Source organism: Symphodus melops, assembly GCF_947650265.1.
Source record: "Symphodus melops genome assembly, chromosome: 11".
NCBI lineage: Eukaryota > Metazoa > Chordata > Actinopteri > Labriformes > Labridae > Symphodus > Symphodus melops.
Genome location: NC_136701.1, coordinates 3,856,776 through 3,877,946, shown reverse-complemented (window position 1 = coordinate 3,877,946; position 21,171 = coordinate 3,856,776). Strand labels below are relative to the sequence as shown.

Here is a 21,171-nt window from a genome sequence, read left to right as displayed (position 1 = left end):
AACATGTTCATTAGGTGCTCATTAGTGACTCTAAATTGCCTGTAGGTGTGATTGTGAGTATGGCTGTCTGTCTCTAAAGTCAGCCCTGTGGTTGACAGTAGAACGCTCCAGTGTGTAACCCTGCCTCTTGGCCAATGTTCATAAGGTCCTAAAAAAGCTTGATCCTGGAAAACCTTCAGGACCAGACTTGTTGGATCATTATTTCTGAAAACTAGCAGCTGATTTTATAGCGGAGCCTCTTGCATATCTTTTGTTATCCTTACAGTGATGTCTAAGGAAATTCCAAGGATATGAAAGTCTGCTTTTGTCTTCCCTTTATTAAAAGTGGTGACCCGAGTGTTTTGAATAACTATTGTACCACTATATCAACTGTGGTTCAAATCCTTCAATTTCTTGTGAGTGATTAACTAAAGGAGTTTTTATTCACCAATGATATTTTATCACCTTATCAATTAGGTTTCAGAAAAAGGCATAGCACTGTCACATCTGCACTGAGCGTATAATTGCTTTTTCTGTAGTAATAAGAAGAAACAACATTGCGCTGCACTTGATCATAAGGTTTTAACCATAAGGTTTTAAAACTTAGACTTCTGAACTCAGGTAGGATGTACGCTCAGGTATTACAGTATATCTATCCACAAGGGTGTGCCTCAGGGCTCTGTATTTATTTTATGCAAAAAATCTGTCAAAATGTGTCAAATCCTAGGGTCACATTCCCCCCCCCCCCGTTTCAGACAGACACAATCCGGGCATCTCTCCATTCATTGAGCTCTTTATTTCAAACTTTTAATGAACAATTTTGTTATAAAACAAGTCTATTTTGTTGATACCAATTATTCTCTGGATGTACGTTACATAAGAACATGCAGATACAATTAAATAAAAGTTAAAAAGTAAACAAACAGCTGGTATGACAACCATTAGATAATGTGTGAAAACAGGACAGAGTGAAATGTTCTTCTGAATGTGTCGACTTGAACACAACACATTTATGCACCGACATGGACAACAGGAAGTCTTACTGATCACAACAGCGTTCAGATAAATGTATATGTAATGTAATGCACATCAAACACAAACAGACATGTTATCAGTGAAAGAAGTGACTCATGTTATGGAGAAGTTACCATAAAACTTCTAATAAAAGCCCAGGCTCAATCTATGAAATGACTCTGTGCACATAAGTAGGGTGTCAAGATTAAATGAATCACTAATTTGATCTTGTTTTGTAAAGCAGGATGTAAACCTGCTTCATGGCCTGCACACATGATTGTTGATCCATAAACTATATCTCAACTTTGAATACATACATAGGAGCAGAGGCATGTCCAGACTATTTTGACTTTTGCAGGGGTGGACCTGGGCTGAAGTGTGATATGTGCACAAACACATAAATAAATAACGATTACTTACCCTTTCTAATCTCACCAGTCACTTCTACTTTAGAACACAATATAATTGTAACATTAGCTTGTTTTTCAGTGACACAAAAAGAATATGCATGTTCAAAGTCACGATTTAAAGTATTTTTAAAAGTGCATCCAGCACAGTTAAACTCACAATGTTCCTGTCCTGACACATTGCCAGTAAGTTTACTGGAAGTAAGACAGAGTGCATAACAAGAACCTGCTTTTTAAAATAGAAATATGATGCATTGATATGTAAAGAAAACTACTACAAAAAGACCTTGTAGTTGATTTTAACATACAGTAAGTCCCGCCTCTGACACGGCAAATAGTCAGTCACATAATAAGATTTGGGATGGCACAGATTTCAAGGTGGGAGAGCATGCTTCCTCTGCACAGACCTCTGCACAGGAGCCTCCAATCGAGACCTGCCTTTTTCTGTCAAAGCGTGCAGCATCATCAGGCAAGAGAAAGGGAGTGGGCCTTAACTGGGAGGGGCTTGTATTAGAAGTTTTACAGTACACTTTGTTGCTGTCAAAGAACTGTGACGGCTTTATGTGGGAACAGGTAACACTTTCAAGGTTTAATATATACTGACATGTTCAATTTCTATCCTGCAGGTATTATCAGATGATAAAGGGAATAACACTTGTCTTTATGTTGCAGCTACTTGTGTAATTATGCAGTAATCGCTTTTCAATGAAACATAGAAATCTATCAATAACGTGACTTCACATATGAATAAAAGAAAGTGATGTGTAAAGTTAAAAAAGAAGTATGTACATATCTGTCAAGGACACAAATTAAGCAATAAAACTTTAGGTATGTGGTGGAGTTTCAAAATTTAAACAAAAACAAAAATATATGTCGGCTCTATATATCCCAGAAGCTGTATATCATGAGACAGTGTGGGGGGAAGAGAGAGAGTTTAAGTTTCAGTGTTTACTTGATGTTGCAGATCTTGACGGAGGTTCCCACTCCGAAGCCTGGAAAAAGAGGTTCAACAAACGTGGTCTCGAATCTGTGCAGCAGGGTCATGTTGTTTCCTATGCTATAAAACGCCAGCACGCCCGCCGCGTGGTCCAGGTACACGCCTATCCTCGGTGAGTGGGGGGCATTGATGGATTTGTCGACGCGGTTGTGCCAGGCGGAGTATCCCGTGTCGGAGCAGAGGAGGCTCCAGGATTTGTCGTTGTATCCCAGCAGGCACAGCGAGCCTTTGCCCTTCCTGCTGATGCTCTTGTAGGCCACGCCGATGGAGAACTCCCCGCTCCACTCGATCTCCCAGTAGAAGCGGCCTCCGGACAGAGCCTCCCTGCACAGCACCTGAGCAAAACTGTCGAACCTCTCTGTGTTTTCTGCGTAGGGCTGTAGATCTCTGGTGCGGATGACTTTCCTGCTGCTTTCAGAGATGTACAGCTCCTTGTAGGCTGTGCACGGGTCCAGTTTGAGCTGGCAGAAGTCTGCAGGAGAAGAGATAGTCGTTTGATAAGAATGGTCTAAAGGGTTAATAACAGTCATATAGCAACCAGTAGCCTACTTTAGGGTGCCCGACCCAGGTGACACCCATCAATCATCTTGTCTCTGTCTCAGACTTGACCCTGGATTTCAAATCAAGACCACCCCTGACAGACTATTTTTCCTCATCATTACTTTGATCAGGAGAAAAAACACCTTTCTCGAAATGAACGCATGACTTTAATATATTCATAAGCCCCGGTTACAGCTGTAACCATCCCGATGTTACGTCTAAGTGAGTGACATGCGTCACCTCTTTTCTCTCTGTTTTTACTTTGCCGCTGATTAAATAACTCACTAAAACAAAACTACTCAGAGAAACTAACCCTTGGACATAAAACTGCGTGATAATAACTGACTGTTTGTGACTCTGGGTTTGACAAAATACACCTGACATGTAGTTTAACTTCAGATTTGACCCATGCGGAGGTAGGGTTGAAGAGCTATATAGCAGACAGTCTGCATAGAAAGCTCTAAATATTTTGGCTTCACTCTCAGGCCACTGTTGCTGTCTGTAGTACGGACACAAAGAGGCAGTGTTTTTCAGTGACACCGTCTCTTCCTCTTGTGTTTGCTCTTATCTTTTCTCTCTGTCATTTTTTAACATAAAGAAAATACAGAAAATACAACACATATAATTATGTTAACCTTTTTGTTAATTAAATGTTTCCCTTAGCTAACAGCAGTTTCTAAAAGGTTTAAACTCCAGCCAATGACGCACTTACATTTCACAAAATCTGCTCTGGTCTTCGGCTCGGGAGGAGGAGTGTTGTCCACTGTCATGACCTCCTTGCCTGCAGATAAAGAACGGTTAGGTCGCAGCCAACTACACACACCCCCACACATGCCTGTAACTTTTGATGATATGTTTCAACCTATAATACTCTATGATGCAATTGCTCTGTGCTGTGCGTTGCTCTACATTATCAATCTAAACAATCATTAATCTCCCACTTAAAGCCTTAAATAGTGACAGTGCTCACCTCTGCTCCTTCTGTCCAATGTCCTGCTCTCTGTCGTGTACACTGGGACCTCGTTCACTATAAGATGGAACACAATCGTATTAGACAACATATTTTATCGTCCATACTGTAGGCTTGATGTTTTGTGCTTCTGCTGCGAATCAGTCGAACCTGATTTAGAAATCTTCAGCAGCTCCTCTCGGCCAAACTCCTCCAGACGCTCCTTGATCTCAGCCACAGCTTTCCTCACAGCCCCGAAGGAGAAGTCTGGGTTCACAGTCACTTTAGGGATGAAGCCATCATCAGTGGGCGTACACAGGTAGTTGAAGTTCTGATGGGTAAAAGAAAAGTGGGAAAAATATACATCAACAAACTGCCTGAGAAAAAGATGTTCAAGTTTTCACAAATAACTTTTTTTAAAGGTCAAATATTCTCCTCCACTTCATCCAGTGTAAATAAGTCTCAGATCTCCTCAAAACATGTGTGTGAAGTGTCTAGTTTTAAATCCACTCTGATCCTGTATTTGATCATGCCTATAAACCCCGCTATTTCAGCCCTGATCAGACCAGGCTGTTTCTGTGTCTGTAGCTTTAAATATGTAAATGAGCTGTGTCTGACCACGCCCCCTCTCTGAAAGGGCTCGGGTGGCTCGGGCTTTCTCGCTCCATGTCCTATAGTTCACGGTGAGAAGGCAGACTCAGAGGACAGAGCAAACGCCTAGCTGTGGAAGTATCACCCACCTGGGGGAGGGGCTACTGCCCTTTGTGATGTCATGAAGGGAAAATCTCTAAACGGCCTGTTTGAACACATTTTCTTAAAAGTGGAAAAGGCAAAAGACAAATGGAGTTTTCTCATTATTGGAGGGTTTGTAGACAGACTAGGGACACATATCAGAGTTAGAGAAACATTGTGAATAGGATTTCACAGAATATTGGACCTTTAAACTTAATAAAAGACCTCCCTAAAGAGCTAGACTCACACACAGAGATTATTTCTCAATCTGATTTTTCATTCAGACAGTTGTGAGTAATCTAACCGCTGCCACTCACACCTCCTGTTTTACTTGTTTCAAAATGACTATGTCTGATCTTTACAAAGAGGTGAATTATCTTGTATGATCATAATGTTTATAATTATAATAAAAAATGCGTCTCATTCAGAAACCCAAAAAAGGGAGCGTCCTGTTAGCAGGGTGGTTACAGAACAGTTTATAAAATCTTAAGGGTTTGGTCCAGGTCAGTGACCGTTTTATCTTACGCCTCCATTTATCATCTTTCACTTACTCTCTGTATCTTCGATGTTCAATAAAAGTGAAAATATCTCAAAAATTGTCTTTAAAATCAAAAGAATAAACCCAAACTAGAGTAGTATTACTCGAAATCTGTCTTTGGTCTCAGACCGGTCTGTCATCGAAGGTCAGTCTGTGAAGTTTGAGGATCTTTTCTGCTTGGATCGTGACTGCTAGATGAGCTCCTTCCTTATAATATACTTCCTCGTATTAATTAGACCATGTACTTTGTTATTTAGTCCATAACTATTTGGCCATGAAGTATTTACATTGCATTACAAGCTGTTCTGTTACCTGCAGAAAGTGAATGTGGTCCTCGGTGCTGTACAGCTGCTTGAGGCCGGTCTCCTTCTTCTTCAGTTCGTCGATCTCCTGTTCCAGCCTCTCGATCAAAGCCTCTGCCTGGTTGAAAGCTGCCTTCTCGTTGATTCCGATCAGCTTGGTGACCTCTGACCTCATCCTCTCAATGGAGCGGATCATGTCCTCGAACATCTTTTGGCTCTCCACCATGGCTCTCTGAGCCGAGTTCTGCACAGAGGGAAGAACGACAGATCAGTTTTACAAAACACGGCAACAGTCGACATCTTAGGCAAGGCAGCTTCGTTCACATGAAAAAAAAGATGACTTTTTTTAAAAGATATTTGGCTATTTTTTTGCCCTTTTTTTTTTTTTTTTTAGATCTGACAGCCAAAGAGCGACAGAAAATGTCTGGAAGAGACTTTTGTACATGAGACGCTTCATAAGCAGAAGGACACTGGAGAACCAAAAAGAAATGTTTTAAACTTAGACTTAAACAACGTCTCATCTCTGATGTTAGCTTTTTTCACAGTTTCAGTTTTTAGTCAGGACTCTGGACTGCACCAGGTGAGCCGAGTCAAAAGACAACAAACATGTCAGAAATGTATACTGGACCTATACCCTTCAGGGACTACAATAAGACCAGTCTGTCCTCTACAGTATGTGTAAGCCCTTTATGTTGTTACAGTCCAGTCTAACAGCAGCTTCATAATCTTTGGTTTTATTGCTGATGGCTTGGATCATCTGAGTTCTACATATCATATAATGCATTATTGCCTCCTGTATAATTTTTGTATTTACCTGGATAGAGAGTTTGAACCCACCTGCTTGCACTGTTCAGCAGTGATGTATAAAGTCAGAAAAATAAAATTAGCCTTTTGGTTTAATTTAAAGGGACAATCAATAAGAGAAGGTTGAGTTGAAGTGGGAGGGATTAATTTGTGTATTTTCGTGCTGCATGTACACATGATGTTTTTTAAAGTCTTCTCCTCCTGAGTCTTTTCTTTTTCTTTTCTTGGTTGTGAAGCTCCTCCTTGAGGCAGCTCAGCTCAGAGGGTCACTGGTTCAAGTCCCGGTGCGGACAAAGTCTGGAAGTCAGTCTGGTAGCTGAAGTTCCTGAACACACACCAGCTCTCCCTTCACCACTCTCCTCATGTTTCCCTTTTTGTATTTTGGAATTTAAAAAAAAACTCAAAAGGAGGATTTCCACATCAGATGACTTGACTGACCTTGAGTGAATCCACGGCCGTCTTCAGCTCATCCAGCTCCTTCACCCTCTCCTGGCATTTCTGTCTGATCTCAGCCTGGGAGATCCCCAGGAGTTTCTGCAAACAAACAAAAAAAAATCATATTACACTTTTGTGTCATGCACACCCACCCTTCCTCTCTCTTAATTAATTTCTGCAGAAGTAGACGTTGAAAGGCATGCTGTTTTATTGTACGAGATTTTAAGCTTCACATTTGTAGCTCCAGTAAAAACATTCTTTCTCATGGAGGAACATCTAGGGAGGCCCTTCGTCTCGTCTAACAAACCCCGCTCAAAGAATATCTTCTTAATGCCGACGGCTTTCATCTTGCAGGGAGAGTTGGTGGGGGAGAAAAATCTGTTATGGAATTCAGTTCACGTCAGGAATGTGAATCTACCGCTGCTTGACTTTTTAAAGAGATGTTTCAAGGTGCACGCAGCGCTGACATGCGGAATAGAGGGGCTTCTAATTCAGCTTTTACTCAAGCCCACCGACCCATTCTTCAAGATAAGCTTGAGGAATGTGGGGAATCTAGGGAGGCAGGGAGGGAGGCAGAACATGAGGAGGGGGATGGGAGGGAGAGAGAGAGAAAGCAGGAGATGAAGTGAGATGTGTGATTCAGGTTGTAAAGTTTAGGATGAGAGAAAACAGACGTCTGGAGAAAAAAACAGAAAACTAAATCACATCTTTTCATGACCTCAAAAAACCTTCTGGCTGCCATAAAAAAACTAAATAAATTATTCACCCAGAGAAACCATCATTGAGATTTATTCTGCAGTATCTGTTGACACTCTTATCTGTTGCTTTACAACCGAGGAGTCAGGTGAGTCATTTGGACATTCATCACCGTGGTAACCAGAATGGGATTGGACCTCGACTCCCCTCCCTGACATTCCTGCATCATTACTGATCCACTCCCACAGGTGGGAACCAAAAGAAGCAGCAGAGAGGAAGTGTGTGTGCAAAGTTTCTGTGTGTTTATCCCACAGCTGGAAAACACAAAATTCTCTGGGTAATGGAGAAGAAAAAAGCTGCTTTCAGAGGCGATAACTGCTTGTAGACACTCCCCCGGCGTCCATGCAGCTAATCAGAGAGCTGGATTTGTTTAGGCGGTGAAATCCTGCAAGCGTAGCTGATAGTGCTGGCGAAATGGGTCAAAGTACAGCTGCCCGCTTGAGCACAGAGTTGGGAGTTAGGGGGGGGAAACTGTGTGTTTGCTTTCAGCCCCAAACGCTGCTATGACTATTTCTAATAAAGGATCCCCTTTTTTTTAAAGTGACTTCATCTGTAAACTTCTGAGAGGTGGGCAGAGAAACTTCAGCTTTTCTCTCATGTTGCTGGATCACTGCTTATCTTTCTGACCTGAAATTACACTTTCATTCTCTGAGATCATGACAGATTTTTACGACCCCTCCTGAATGACACGTTTCCTTTACCTTTCAGTGTTCAGACTGCTACGAGGAAACGCCCTCAAAAACAGGACACTGGTGCAATTTCTGACCAGTAATCACACTGGTGTCACCCACATTTAGATCCATCCTTATACATAGGAACAGAAATAATGCACCTATCTCTCAGAAGCAGCATATGAAGTGCTGACCGTGTATCACACTCTGTAGTCACTAAACCTTCTGAAAGCATGCTTACATGAACGATGCTTTCATTGTTTCGTGACGTGTTTCAAAGACAGATTTCTAGAAACTGGGTCATAGCATAACTTTTCTTTCTAAAGTTACACTTTCACTCCATACTTTCATGGAACGAGGTCTATAAATCAAAGGATCACTCTCTACAAAGAGGAGCATTGCATATCTTTCTGACCAGATATAAAACATTCTCTGCAGATCCAGCCGGAAACAACTCTGTTTGATCTTATGTAATCTCGTTTTACAGGATAAATCTCCAGAAACAAAATCTCTTTGACCATGAATCACACTTTTAATCTCTAAAAAGCAGACACACCTGAACCTTTGTGTCGTCTATTCTAAGGATCTGTCTCTACAAACAGCGTCATCGGTGATTCTCTGAGCTGAAATCTCACGTTCATTCTCTAAAAAGAGGACTGGAATAAATTCCTCAAACCACCCTGAACCTTATTTTGTATGCACCCATACTTAGTCAGTCTTTACACACAGGATCTCTGCTTACCTTTCTGACCTTTAATCCCACTTACATTCTGTTTAAAGTGGACCTAAGGTGTGATTTCTTTGTTGGCTGTTAAACAGGAACATTTCTAGCACCAGGAGCCCTTCTTACCTGTTTCTCTCCCCTCTCAGCCTCGGCAGACACGATATCATGGCCCTTGTGTTCACTGACGGTGCAGATAGCACAGATACACATCTGGTCTGTCCGACAGAACAGCTCCAGGGACTTCTGGTGCTGCGGGCAGATCTTCCTGTCCAGGTTCGCCAGAACATCCACCAGCTTGTGCCTCTTGAATGTGGCTGACTCGTAGTGAGGCTTTGAATGTTTCTCACAGTAGGACGCCAGACAGTTGAGACAGGATTTCACGGCTTTCAGTTTCTTCCCAGAGCAGAAATCACAGGAGACGTCGCCGGGCCCGGCATAGATGTTCCCCTGGGATGTGTTGAGGTTAAGGGTCAGACCACTCTTTTTGATCTTCTCTGCCACCATGCTCAGAGTAGCATTGGGCCTCAGGACAGGCCTCTGGGTAAAGGTGATCTTACACTGGGGGCAGATGTAAATCCCTGTGTAGTCAGCTTCATTCCAATAGCCGCTGATGCAGTCCATACAGAAGCTGTGGCCGCAGGGGATTGCCACAGGGTCCCTCAGGAGGTTCTGACACAGGGTGCAGCTGAAGTAGTCTTGAGAAGTGTGGTCAGCCATTGTGATGGTCTCACAAGACAGTCAAGACCTGAGGAAACACTCACAGAGAAAGCCAGGAGAAGAAAGAGCCTTCGTCGAGTGTGCCTGGGAGCCCGCCCTCCACAGTGTGGTACAGCCTGCCAGAGACAGGACCTACTTGTATTTCTGAATTCCAGAGGTTATTGATTGAAAGCAGACAAGGCCCTCCCCCTGTGCTGTGAGTGTATCGAGCCCTGCCCAGTTCAGATAAGCAGGTTGAGCAAGGAGGGAGAGAGAGGTGGAGAGAGAGGGAGGGAAGGCAGGCAGGAGGGTGAAGAGAGAATGAATGAAATGTAAAAAGCACAAGAAGTGTCAGCTAATGTGGAAACGAAAAAGGCTTCCTCTCAGTTTCCTTTATTTTCACATTTCTCCTGTGGCTCATCATGTGGACGGATTGCGCACACACTTCTCGGCAGCTGGATTTCCACCTATTGTTGTCCCACAGAATCGCCATTGTCTCAAACCGGTTATAGTCGGACAAACATAAATGCTGCCTGAGGTACTGTAGGAATTTACGGGACCACCCAATAAACAAACACACACAGTCTGTTAGATGAAGCGCAGTTTCAAGTCATTTCAAACATCTTTCATCACAGAAAAGACGTGGAAAAAAGTTTCACTTGCTGCAGGTTGTTTGTCCAAGAGCAGCATAGAGTTCAGATCTGCCGTGTTTGCACTGAGTCCAGTCAGACCAGTTGGGTCACTCGTGTGTAACTGTAGATGTTTGTACAGCAGGAAGGAAATATTCATGGTTGAGAAACAAACATGCGTGCGTGTGTGTGTGTGTGTATGCGCGCGCACCTGCACAAAGAATTCCTGCCAGCTCCAGGTGTGCTGCTACAATGCATGTTTCAGATACTTTTTGTGCCTTGCCTCATCACAAGTTATGTTGCATGTTTTCATTCCTGGAAAGATCACCTGTGACCCTGACTCATTCTGCAACACACAGTGACATCACAGCAGCTAATTAGCATTTAAATGAGGCCATTCCAGAGGTTTCAACCAATACCACTGCACCACTTTGTGTTCATGACAGCTCAACTTTTTGTTCAAGAATTATGCCTTGAATTAAAAGTTTTGAAATGTGTTTAGCATGTCCTGCCGTATGAGTAATCATGCACTGAAATGCAGGTTAATCTGAGTTTGTAGGCTCGGCCCTGGATTCATATCTTGCATTACTTCATGCACTTGGTAGTTTCACCTCTCCATATTAGGTCGAGTTTCTGATAAGCCAGTTTTCCTTCCTTCCTGCAGAGTAAAGGGAGCGCTCTGTGCTTACAGATTAACTACCTGTTAAGGACAGCAGCTGCAAACGGCTCGTGTTTTGAAACAAATTTTTAGTAACGAGACGAAGATATTTGAAACTGTATCTGAGATCCAATACCAATCTAAACCCAGATCTAGTCTTTTTCAGAAATATCAAACCCCTGATTGACTGCAGAGACACAATGTGAAACATAGGGCATTGTTTCTTTTTATGTTCAGATTATTTATCGGCATCAACATGTGCATTCAAAGAAAACATAAGAAAAAGGAAAGTGAATTTCTAAAAGGCAAAGTTGTTATGAAGTAAGATAATGTTGATGATTTCAAACCATTTCATGAGATTTAAGCCGTGTGAGAGTCTCTGCGTTCTTTGATGAAGCTCACAGAAACTGTGCAGTATGGGAGAAAGGTCAGCCTTCTTGCGGTGCAGAGAGCGAGCTTTCTGCACGCCAACAGGATCAAAGGAAGTAGGACGTCACCTCTCGGAGTGTGTATTAAAAACAGGAAGACGTGATATAAGAACGAGTTCTGAGAAAACACTGAGCACATCTGTTGATGCCGGTAGAAACACAAACATCAAGAGTTCTGAAACAGAGGGATGGACTGTGAATGAAAAGGCTGCACACCTTCAGTGTATGCATTGTGTTTACATTTCAGAAGAGCAAAAACAGACTGACATACTTCCCAGAGATGTTGGAACAAACGAAAAGTCAAATTCAAGTAAAAAATCCACTCAAATCTAGAATGGTCGTGGATAAAAGTGTTTCTGAAGAAGGGATTTAAAAGAGGTCACTGATCTCCTCGTGCAGGTCATTTCACAGTTCAGGAGTTCTCTCAACAAACGCTCTTTAGTCCCCTTTTGGTTTCAAATCTGGAACGACCAGAAGGAGTCTGTGTGAGGAGCTCAGTACGAGTCGGCTCATCCATTACTGGAAGATGTGATTTGTGGCTTGGGCGATGGACAGCTTTAAAAGTAATCAGTGAAGTCTTAAAATAAGTTCTACAACACACTGGGAGCCGGTGCAGAGATGTTAAAACAGGAGTGACACAGCACTAACTCACACATACAGAGAAGGTCACATGGAGGTAATGCACGCTACACAAACATGGTTCTCATCGTTCGCCCTTATTTGCCCGTCTGCTCTGATTCTTTAAAAGATGATTCTTGATGTTGCCCACGCATTGACCTGAACTGATGTTTATCTGGTAGCTCAGAGAATAAAACAAAGTGTAAGGGTAGGCAAACAAGTTCTTCTTCTGCATTTTTTACATTTGGTTTGATGGAATCAAAGTCCGTGTCTTGGCTTGAAGCAGGGTAAAAGTGTCATTGGCATCAGACCACGATGCATCACATCCATAAAACAATTTTAAAAACAACACACAAGCACTCGTTTAATGTGGAAACACATCGACACCTAACGACAAGAAAACTCCAAAGGCGCTCTCTTTGTGAATATGCAAAATACCAAAAACAAACTCTGATGCAATCCTGCATGAACTCCAGCAGGTCATAAAAGACTCTGTTTTCATGTAAACATGAGCGTGATTAGTCTATACAGGATCTAAAGGACACCTATATGATGTCTATTAATCTAAATGATTGTTTTCATTATATCGAGATATCATTAGTATGCATGCAGAAGTGAATGGGATGAGATAAGTGTCGGTTTCAATAGGGCTTTCACACTTGGAGAAAACCGTTACGATCTCTGTGCTCTGATGAACCTGCTGCATTCTGTTTCTTGTTCTCCAGTATGTTCTTCTCCACTCTGTTGAACTACACGTAGCATTTATAGAAAGGCAAATATTCTCATTATAGTGCTGTGTAATGGACTCTGTTGCTTCGTCTATTACTTCCGGGCCCGACAGCCCATCACCCCCTCCTGTCTGACTAGGATAGTTTCCTTATATGTAACAGGCATATGTGAACAGTAAGGACAGGAGATTATCTGCAGCAGTCCTCCTGAAAGGATCTAGATATCTTTAGGAGTGCATGTGTGAAAACAGCTTAAACAAGTAACCGAAACCCGTTGCTGTGTTTACTGTTGATATCAGTGTAACAGGATTAGAAGTCATTCATTTACATCAAACCACATGCATTCTTTGTTGAAAATGAATGCAAACTGTATAGGTAGGTGTTATGGTTTGAAAGAAACAAGTGAAACATACATTTTTGCCTCATTAAAAAGTCATTTTAACCTTGTTTCATTACGTCTCGGTTCACTTGCACCCAACAGATTCTGACCCCTGCACCTGCTACATCTTGATGCTACTTTGAGTCTTGCATGTCGGCATGTGATTGTGTGTGTTTTTGACGGACAACAGACCCTTTAATGCCTGGCACTCAGCTCGGGCCCTGCTGGCTCCAAACAAAGGAATCTTTTAGTCAGGCTTTCTCGGCCCCTCTGTTATCTGGACTATCAAGTGTAGTTGCATTCCTATCTCCATTTCTACAGCCCCGAAACTCCAATCTCGGCCGGGAGGTGTGTTGACTGCGCGATGGAACGTATTTGGCTCAGGAGAGGAAGCGTTCTCGTGATTATTTGCTTACACAGTTTTCAAAACATTTTTTTTTAAGTTGATCTTAGGCTGAAGAGATTCAGTTGAGGTGCAGAAACAATAACAGAAACCCTGTTTGAAGATTAGCAATCACTTTTAACGAGATGCAGAGTAAAAGTCGGTTTATAATTAACAGGTAGCAGGTCACAGGTCAGCTGAAGGTCACAGTGAGCTTACACAAACCAACACTCTGATTTCAACCTGCAGAGAAGAGCTGATCACCGAAGAACATTGAACTCTTTTTGTACCTTTAAAATCTTATTATAATGTTTTCTTAAATCGCCCTGCTTCCAAAAGTCTTCCTGCCCCCTAAACACGACCTGTGGACATACGTTCATGGAGACATGTCAGAGTAGGGGTGCTACACAGGGAGCACGCCAAAGCTGTAGGGGTTCGGTGCCTTGCTCAACGGGATCCGGCACCTGTGTTGGGTTCTGGCAGAAGTGACCTGGTACTTCTCCAGCTACCAGATCAACTATTGTGTAGCATTCGAGTTTGGGCTTTTTTTCAAGACTGGTTCTGGAGACCACTTTTTGAACGACTCGGTCTCGTCTTGGAATCAAAAGCATTTTTACTCTGTCTTTTCTTGGTCTCTTACTGGGCGGATTTTAAATCAAGACTGTTCAGAACACCACTGACTTTGTGTCACTACTTTTCCACATCACTACTGTCACGAGTAGGAAAATGCCATTTCTTAAACAAGCAAGTCGATCCTCCGCTATCCACGTCTGCCTTTAAAATACATAATTTTAAAACCAAGCTTTACCTTATGTCCCACATTCTATCTTGTGATTGGTTCTGTCCAGTTTCAGTTTGAAATACGTCAGGACACGACAGTTCGACCACCTCTAAGTCCTGTTTTATGGGTACAATGAGGTTAATGTTCAGCCTTCACTTTTGATGCCATATAATGTCATGTATTCAGACGGAGTTTGTTTTTGGATGTGTTTACTTTTTGAGGGGAACGAAATGAATAATAATAATAAACGAGTTATACGACTGCTGATGAAGGAGGAGGAGATTCTGACTTTGAGTGTTTGGATCACTTCACGTTATCTAATGACTAATTATCGTGATGAGAGGAGTCTCTGCTCATGATGCTCCTCGTCTGATGTTGTCAGTTATTCTAAGCAGACGTGCAAAAAAAGAATCTATTTAGCCCGAGATCAGTTTGTACTGTGAACACTTTGTCTTGCACACTCATCAGTTAGAGAACAGTTTGACACACCTTCAGAGTGAACTTTACTCATCTATTTAAAGAAGTAGTTCTCAACTGGTGGGTCGGGACCCAAAAGTGGTCCAAGGAGCTGTTTTAAGTGGGTCCAAATGTGTGCATTTGGAGAGAAAAAAAACAGTGTATTTTTGTCCCTTAATGACGGGGACAAGACGGGGGACAAACTTGGAAATTTAGGAGGAAGAGAGAGTGGCAGTAAAGGAGCCACATGTAGGATTTGAACTTGGGAAGCCCATGGTATCCATGTCCACACTGCACATGTGTTTTTTTTAAATAAATCTCATTGGTTGGAGATCAGAATTAAAGGTCACAGTTTGTAATTGAGGAGATGACTGTCAGTCCGGAGGGTGAACAATTTAAGAACTGTTGTTTTTAGAGGATGTAAACTCTACTAAAATCTTTCTAACCAGCCCCTTTAAAACGTTGCTTCATCATATTGTATCATGTCCTCAAGGCTTTCATCATCTCTTGTTTTTTTATGGTGTCAAAATGAAATAATAAAAAAATACACTGAGAAACAATGGTGCAGCTGTCATCACTGGAGGCCAAACCTTAAGTCTTATGACCAAACAATGTATTCATCCTGCCCTGTAACTCATGGAGACGTTCACTGTGTCCTTTACATGCCCCGCCCTTGTTTGACTGGTTTCGGCTTAACCAGTTCTGCCTCCCCTTCTGTTTACTCTATATAAACTGCACCTGTAGTACCTGTGAGATCACTTTGCCACTGTGCTGACTCAAGTCACAGACAGCCTTCATAGCATCATCACAGTAAGACAGGGAGCACGGCTACTTTTTCACCATGTCGTATGACCATGACGACTGCTACCTGTGTAAGGAGTCCCTCAGAGACCCTGTGTCCATCCCGTGTGGACACATCTTCTGCTCCGTCTGTCTGAAGACTTACTGGGACCACGCTGATCATACAGGTTCCTACCTCTGCCCGCAGTGCAAGGTCAGCTACAGCAAGAGACCCACCCCGAGACGTATTGCAAGCTCCCGGCACTCCAGCCTGCAACGCAATTCTGAACCCTACCCACCTCCGCCTCCATCCCCTGACTACAACGCTGCAGGACCACAGGATGTAGCCTGTGACATCTGCATCGGCAAGAAGCAAAAAGCAGTCAAGACGTGTCTGATGTGTCTGGCCTCCTACTGTGAGAGGCATCTCAAGGCTCACTTTGAGGCGCCCACTTTTAAAAGGCACAAGCTGGTGGACGTGGTGGAACTTCTGGACCGACACATCTGTCCACAGCATCAGAAAGGTCTGGAGCTGTTCTGTCGCACTGACCAGATGTGTATCTGTGTGCTGTGTACAGTGAAGGAACACAAAGGTCACGACATGGTGTCTGCTGAGCAGGAGCGGGCGGACGAGCAGGTAGGAAACTATTTTTTTTTACAGGAACAACACTGGTTTTCAAACTGTTTTAAAATAATGGTACTGAGAAAAATACTTAATGGGCACTATGGACCAAAAGTAATTAAGCTGAAAAAAATCAGCTTTAAGGTGAAAGGTGGGAGATGCTAGATTTCTGAAAGGTGCCACTTCAGCTTGTTCCCTTTTGGTTATGCTTTAGCTTCCTAAGTCTTAAATATCTGGTCTGCTATCGCCTCTCTTTCTTTCGCAAACAAGATGTTTTATCAGCTAAATCCCCAGCTACAATATTAACTAAACTGGACAGCTTTAATAACTGAGCATATGCCACTCCTTCAATTCTCTTAAGTGTCCATTTTTTTGCCACTGGTTCACTGCACTCGTAGAGACACAGTGGCAGGTAATGCATGAAAGAGTAGTTAACAATAGACGTAACAAGCCCACAAACCAAAGCCCTGAAGCATTCCTTGAGACACGCCCTCATGATAACAAGGCGGCTTCCTGCACATACAGCTTCCAGGGTCAATCTTTAACTACTCACACTCTTTTCGCAAAGATATTGCCAGTGATTGTGAATAGAGAGCGAGATGGCGGATTCAAGAGGTGGAAATGAGTTTCCTCTGCAAGTTGAGTAGAGCTCAGCCTCAGAGAGAAAGAGTTAAGATCTTAGACAGGTCAGAGTAGAGCTGCTGCTTCTGTGCATCATTAGGAGCTAGCTAAGGTGGTCCTGGCATCTGATTCTGATGCCTCTTAGGTGCCAGCCTTTTATACTTTCGCAGGTATTGTCCAACTGGATCTGAAGGTGGACCCAAAACTCACGGCTGGATTATAAATGCACTCTGGCCTGGACACACCTTGAATTCTCCAGTGTTAGCTAAAAAAGGATGCAGAGTTGTGTGTAGAATATCTTTGCTCACCTACTGCGAGTGCAACACAGACCCAAGCATGCCAGGAATAATAGACGGAAGGGTAGAATGATACATTGTGTGTTGTGTTACGATCCTCTGTATTGACAATGTTTCTATTGTTTTCCCTCATAGCAACGGTTGGGCGCAACCCAGGCAGAGATCCAGGAGAAGATTCATGACCGACTCAAGCAGATGGAGGAACTGAAACAAGCTGTAGACTCCCTCAAGGTAAGTGCCCCATCATCCATCAGACTGAGAACACCAGACAAACCACTTCAAACTGACAGCAAATTGAATTTTACAACCAGCTCAGACGGCATTCCTCCATGTCAGAGTGATGACAGCATCTCTCATTGTGCTCGTGAAGCCAACGTGATGCCCAGTTGTATTGATTAATGGTGTAAACTTGTGTTTCCTGCGCAGAACTCGGCCCACAGAGCGCTGCAGGAATGTGAGAAGATGTTTAGCGACATGATGCACTCCATTGAGAGGATGCAGCAAGAGATGGCCAAGCTGATCACGTCCAACAAGAGAGCAGCACTAAACAATGCCGAGGGCCACATGGAGCGCTTGAGCCATGAAATCGCCGATTTGAAGAGGAGAGACAACGAGATCACCCAGCTGTCTCGCACTGAGGACCACATCTACTTCATCCAGGTAACAGACCACCTCCCACCAGAGCAAGTTCAAATGTGTTACTGAAACCAAGACTTGAATATTGGCTTCTGAAGCGTTCTGATAGCATCTCACTGTCATTGTTTCTAAGCTTCACTTTTTTGCAGTTTCAGCTTACAGCCATATAAAATGATTGTTCTTTAAGACTTGTGTTTTGGAGAAGTATAAGCCATTTTGGTTTTTGGTTTTTACGTCGATATAGCTGAGGCTGCATTGACGTTGTAGTGGAGGCGTAACAACATACTTTTGTTGCCGTTTGTTTTTTCTCAGAGCTTCCAAATGCTGATTGCCCAGACCGAGGCAGAGGAGCTGCCAACTGTGAGTGTCAACCCCTACTTCACCTTCGGCCCGGTCACCAAAGCTGTATCTGAGATGAAACAGCACCTGAATGAATTCAGCAATGATGAGCAGGTTAAAGTGGCCAAGACGGGTGAGTGTGATGCTAGAAACAAGTCCTTGTTTACTGTGAAAAAACAAAATCTTACCGCCATTACCTTTACTCATTAATGTTGTTTTTGCAGTTAACAAAATGACGTTCTGTCAGCTGGATGATACCAAGAAGAGACGGTCAATAAAAAGTGAGTATTGTTTTTGGGAAACTCAATAAAACTGTGTCATGAGCTGATTAAAAGTCAAACATGATATGATTAGGTTTTTTGCAGATTTATAATTTACTTTGAGTTGCTTGGGGCTTGAGATCAAGCAGCAAAAAGTTAAAGTAGGAAACCAATGCTGAAGTGCAAAATCATGCAGTTCATCAGGTGTCCACTAGAGGCTGATTGCAGAAGCACATAAAGTCACATACACACCCGTTCAAAAAAGCTGTTTTTTTTGTTTGTGCAATCCGAAAAATGTCAATATGGTACCTGGTTGGCTGTAAAGCGGAGTGTCAAAAGCTCTGAGAAACGGTTGAAATTTTTCGGATTGCACGTGCAAACGTGTCACTGACGAAACACTCAGTGCAAAAGGGTTAAGAAGGATAAGAGTGAACAAGTGGGCGTGGTGCAGCAGTTTATCAAGAGGATTAAAACCCACCTCAGCTCCATCTCTCAGCCATTTCCAGCATGGAGACCACCATCAATGGGACTTCTACATTCCTTCTAACCATCCCTTGAATTTAAGGAGTTACTATCTGACTGCTTTCTGTTTATTTGTCTCAGATGATGAACAGGCAGCACCGGTCCTGCACAAGTCTGTCCCAGTCCATGAGCCTAAACGCAGAGATGATTTCCTGAAATGTGAGTGAGCTGTTATTTTCTCTAATTGTGTTTTCCTGACTGACACAAATCACCGCTCTTTGCTGGTTTCAGTGCAAATTAGATGCTGATGAGGTTCTCTGTCAGACACTGTGGGTGACCACAAAATCTGATCATAGTGACTATACTATATGTCCTACGGCGCTGACAGAGACTGGGGTTGCAAAACTAAAACTAAAATAGTTGGCAAAGCTTTGTGGTTTAATTTCATGGTGCAGTAATTTTTTTCTCTCACCTTACTTACACATGCATGAAGGAGATACATTTTAATGACCACTCTGAGGAGGAGGTTAAATATGATTATTCAATCGGTCTTGGAATAAATATAATAGTATTAATACATTTTAATCATCTTCATAAGAGGGGTTGAAAGGTCATGAGTCTGATACAAGGATAGAATCCTAAAAGTGGCCTCTTGTTTCAAAACTTAAAGCTCCTGTGAGGAACTTTTTTGCGTGTGAGTTTTGGTGCCCCCCTGTGGACAAAGTGGGACATCTTATCTCTTTGCATACTTTGCCTTGTGCGTAATGCTGTGCTCACAGAGCTCTTGGTTACAAACATTCTAACTTTAGAAACAGCGCCATGCATGTCGATGTCACGTGTCCCTCACAGACAAATAAAAAATAAAGAAAGGTTGGGCATCCTTCATGGGTAGATAAAAAAAAAAGGAAGGTGATGGCCAAATAGTCAACCCAAGATTTCAAGTGGGGATCCCAAAAGTCGTATATGCCAAAGGTCTCACCTTATATTTCCAGCTAAACGTACTCCTTGATAGAGAAACCTTTTGTTTGTGATAAGTTCCACAAACAGTGATTATACCTCTGGCATTCCAGATCATAGACCGGGCCGATCTAACCGAGGCCACCGAGTGTCCCACCAACTGTGACCTTCAGAGGTGGAGGCACACAGCAGGCAGGTGACATCTAACCCCCGGGGATTTTTTCTGATTTCTGTGGCCAGCCAAACGGTCTAATGCTTCTCCTTTCACCCAGTCTTTAGTTAGATAAACATGTGGTGTGCAGAGGTGAGGGGTGCTTTGAGCTGCTCAGACCTGTGCTTCCTAAATCACATCTAACCAAACCAATTTAAGTTGTGTTCCTTCTCTTGTCAATTAAACGCTCAATTATATTTTCTCAGACGCCTGCGAGCTCACTCTGGACCCAAACACAGCCTACAGACAGCTCTACTTATCTCGAGGAAACAGGAAAGCTGCCCTTAAGAGAGACCCCCAGTCCTACGGTGACCACCCTGCCAGGTTCGACTCCCTGCCTCAGGTCCTGTGCTTGGAGCCTCTCTCTGGAGGCGCTTACTACTGGGAGGTGGACTGGAGCGGGGAGGGGGCCGCCATCGGAGTCACCTACAAAGGCATCAAGAGGACGGGATACTCTGACAGCTGCCGCATCGGATACAACCGCAAGTCCTGGAGCCTGTTCTGCTCTGACTCCAGCTACTCCGCCCGTCACAACAAAGACCAGCTGGAGGTCACTGCCCCCTACTCGTCTCGAATCGGCGTGTTCCTGGACCACGCTGGGGGCACCCTCTCTTTCTACGCCGTAGGGGAGAGCATGTCTCTGATCCAACGCTTTAAAACCTCTTTTACTGAGCCCGTGTATGCAGGCTTCTGGGTCTGGTATGAGTCTGCCGTCACTCTCCAGCAGCTGTGATAAAAATTATACACTTATAATGATATTATGTACAACTGTGATTCTGTTTTTGGTTTCAGTTTAAAGAACGTAAATCTCTTTCATCTGCTATGATGATATATTTTACAATTCTTATGTTGTTATTTTAAACTTCATAAAAGATGTGTTGAGTATCAGGGAGCTTTTCTTTGTGACTGTGAAGAATCTGTTAATAAACATGTAACCTGTCGGGTGATTAAAGAGCATTTACATATTTAAAAATGACGGCTATAACTGATTGTAACGTGATGTGATCATTTGTAAAGGTTAGGATACACTTATTTGTTTTCCAATAAACATTTTATAACTTAAATATAATGTGTAATACTTTGTACATGTGTTAATTCATGCTTCTATATAAGTTTCACTCAGCAGCCTCAGTCTGGATGCTGAGCATAAGAATATAAAGAACCGTGAAGATTATAGGGAACTGTTAATTCTTTTAGCGTAGCATCATCTTAATGACATGAGTTGTAAAACAAGAAAGATACTGTAGTCACCGGAAACTTCCAAGTTAAAGGTCCAATCAGTGAGACTATGTGTAGTGAGTGAAATGATAACCTTACTATACAATCAAACATTATGGAAAGACGCTGTGTTGAAGTGCTGACTTCTTTGACAACAATGCAGCAG

The 21,171-nt window shown here is 42.8% G+C and overlaps 2 protein-coding genes across 2 annotated transcripts; one reads left to right on the top strand and one right to left on the bottom strand.

The window, feature by feature from the left end:
- Nucleotides 1-756: 756 nt before the first annotated feature.
- ftr82 (finTRIM family, member 82) lies at nt 757-9,843 on the bottom strand. The gene is made up of 7 exons (XM_079355848.1): nt 8,975-9,843; nt 6,701-6,796; nt 5,469-5,702; nt 4,058-4,217; nt 3,908-3,964; nt 3,650-3,718; nt 757-2,869 (listed from the first exon to the last, which is right to left on the bottom strand). The coding sequence occupies exons 1-7, from the start codon at nt 9,563-9,565 to the stop codon at nt 2,349-2,351; spliced, it is 1,728 nt and encodes a 575-aa protein (XP_079211974.1). The 5' UTR covers nt 9,566-9,843; the 3' UTR covers nt 757-2,348.
- Nucleotides 9,844-15,375: 5,532 nt separating this feature from the next.
- Nucleotides 15,376-20,856, top strand: ftr83 (finTRIM family, member 83). The gene is made up of 7 exons (XM_079356435.1): nt 15,376-16,020; nt 17,058-17,153; nt 17,349-17,582; nt 17,871-18,030; nt 18,122-18,178; nt 18,761-18,838; nt 19,994-20,856. Exons 1-7 carry the CDS (start codon nt 15,445-15,447, stop codon nt 20,518-20,520), a joined length of 1,728 nt encoding a protein of 575 aa, XP_079212561.1. The 5' UTR covers nt 15,376-15,444; the 3' UTR covers nt 20,521-20,856.
- Nucleotides 20,857-21,171: the final 315 nt, after the last annotated feature.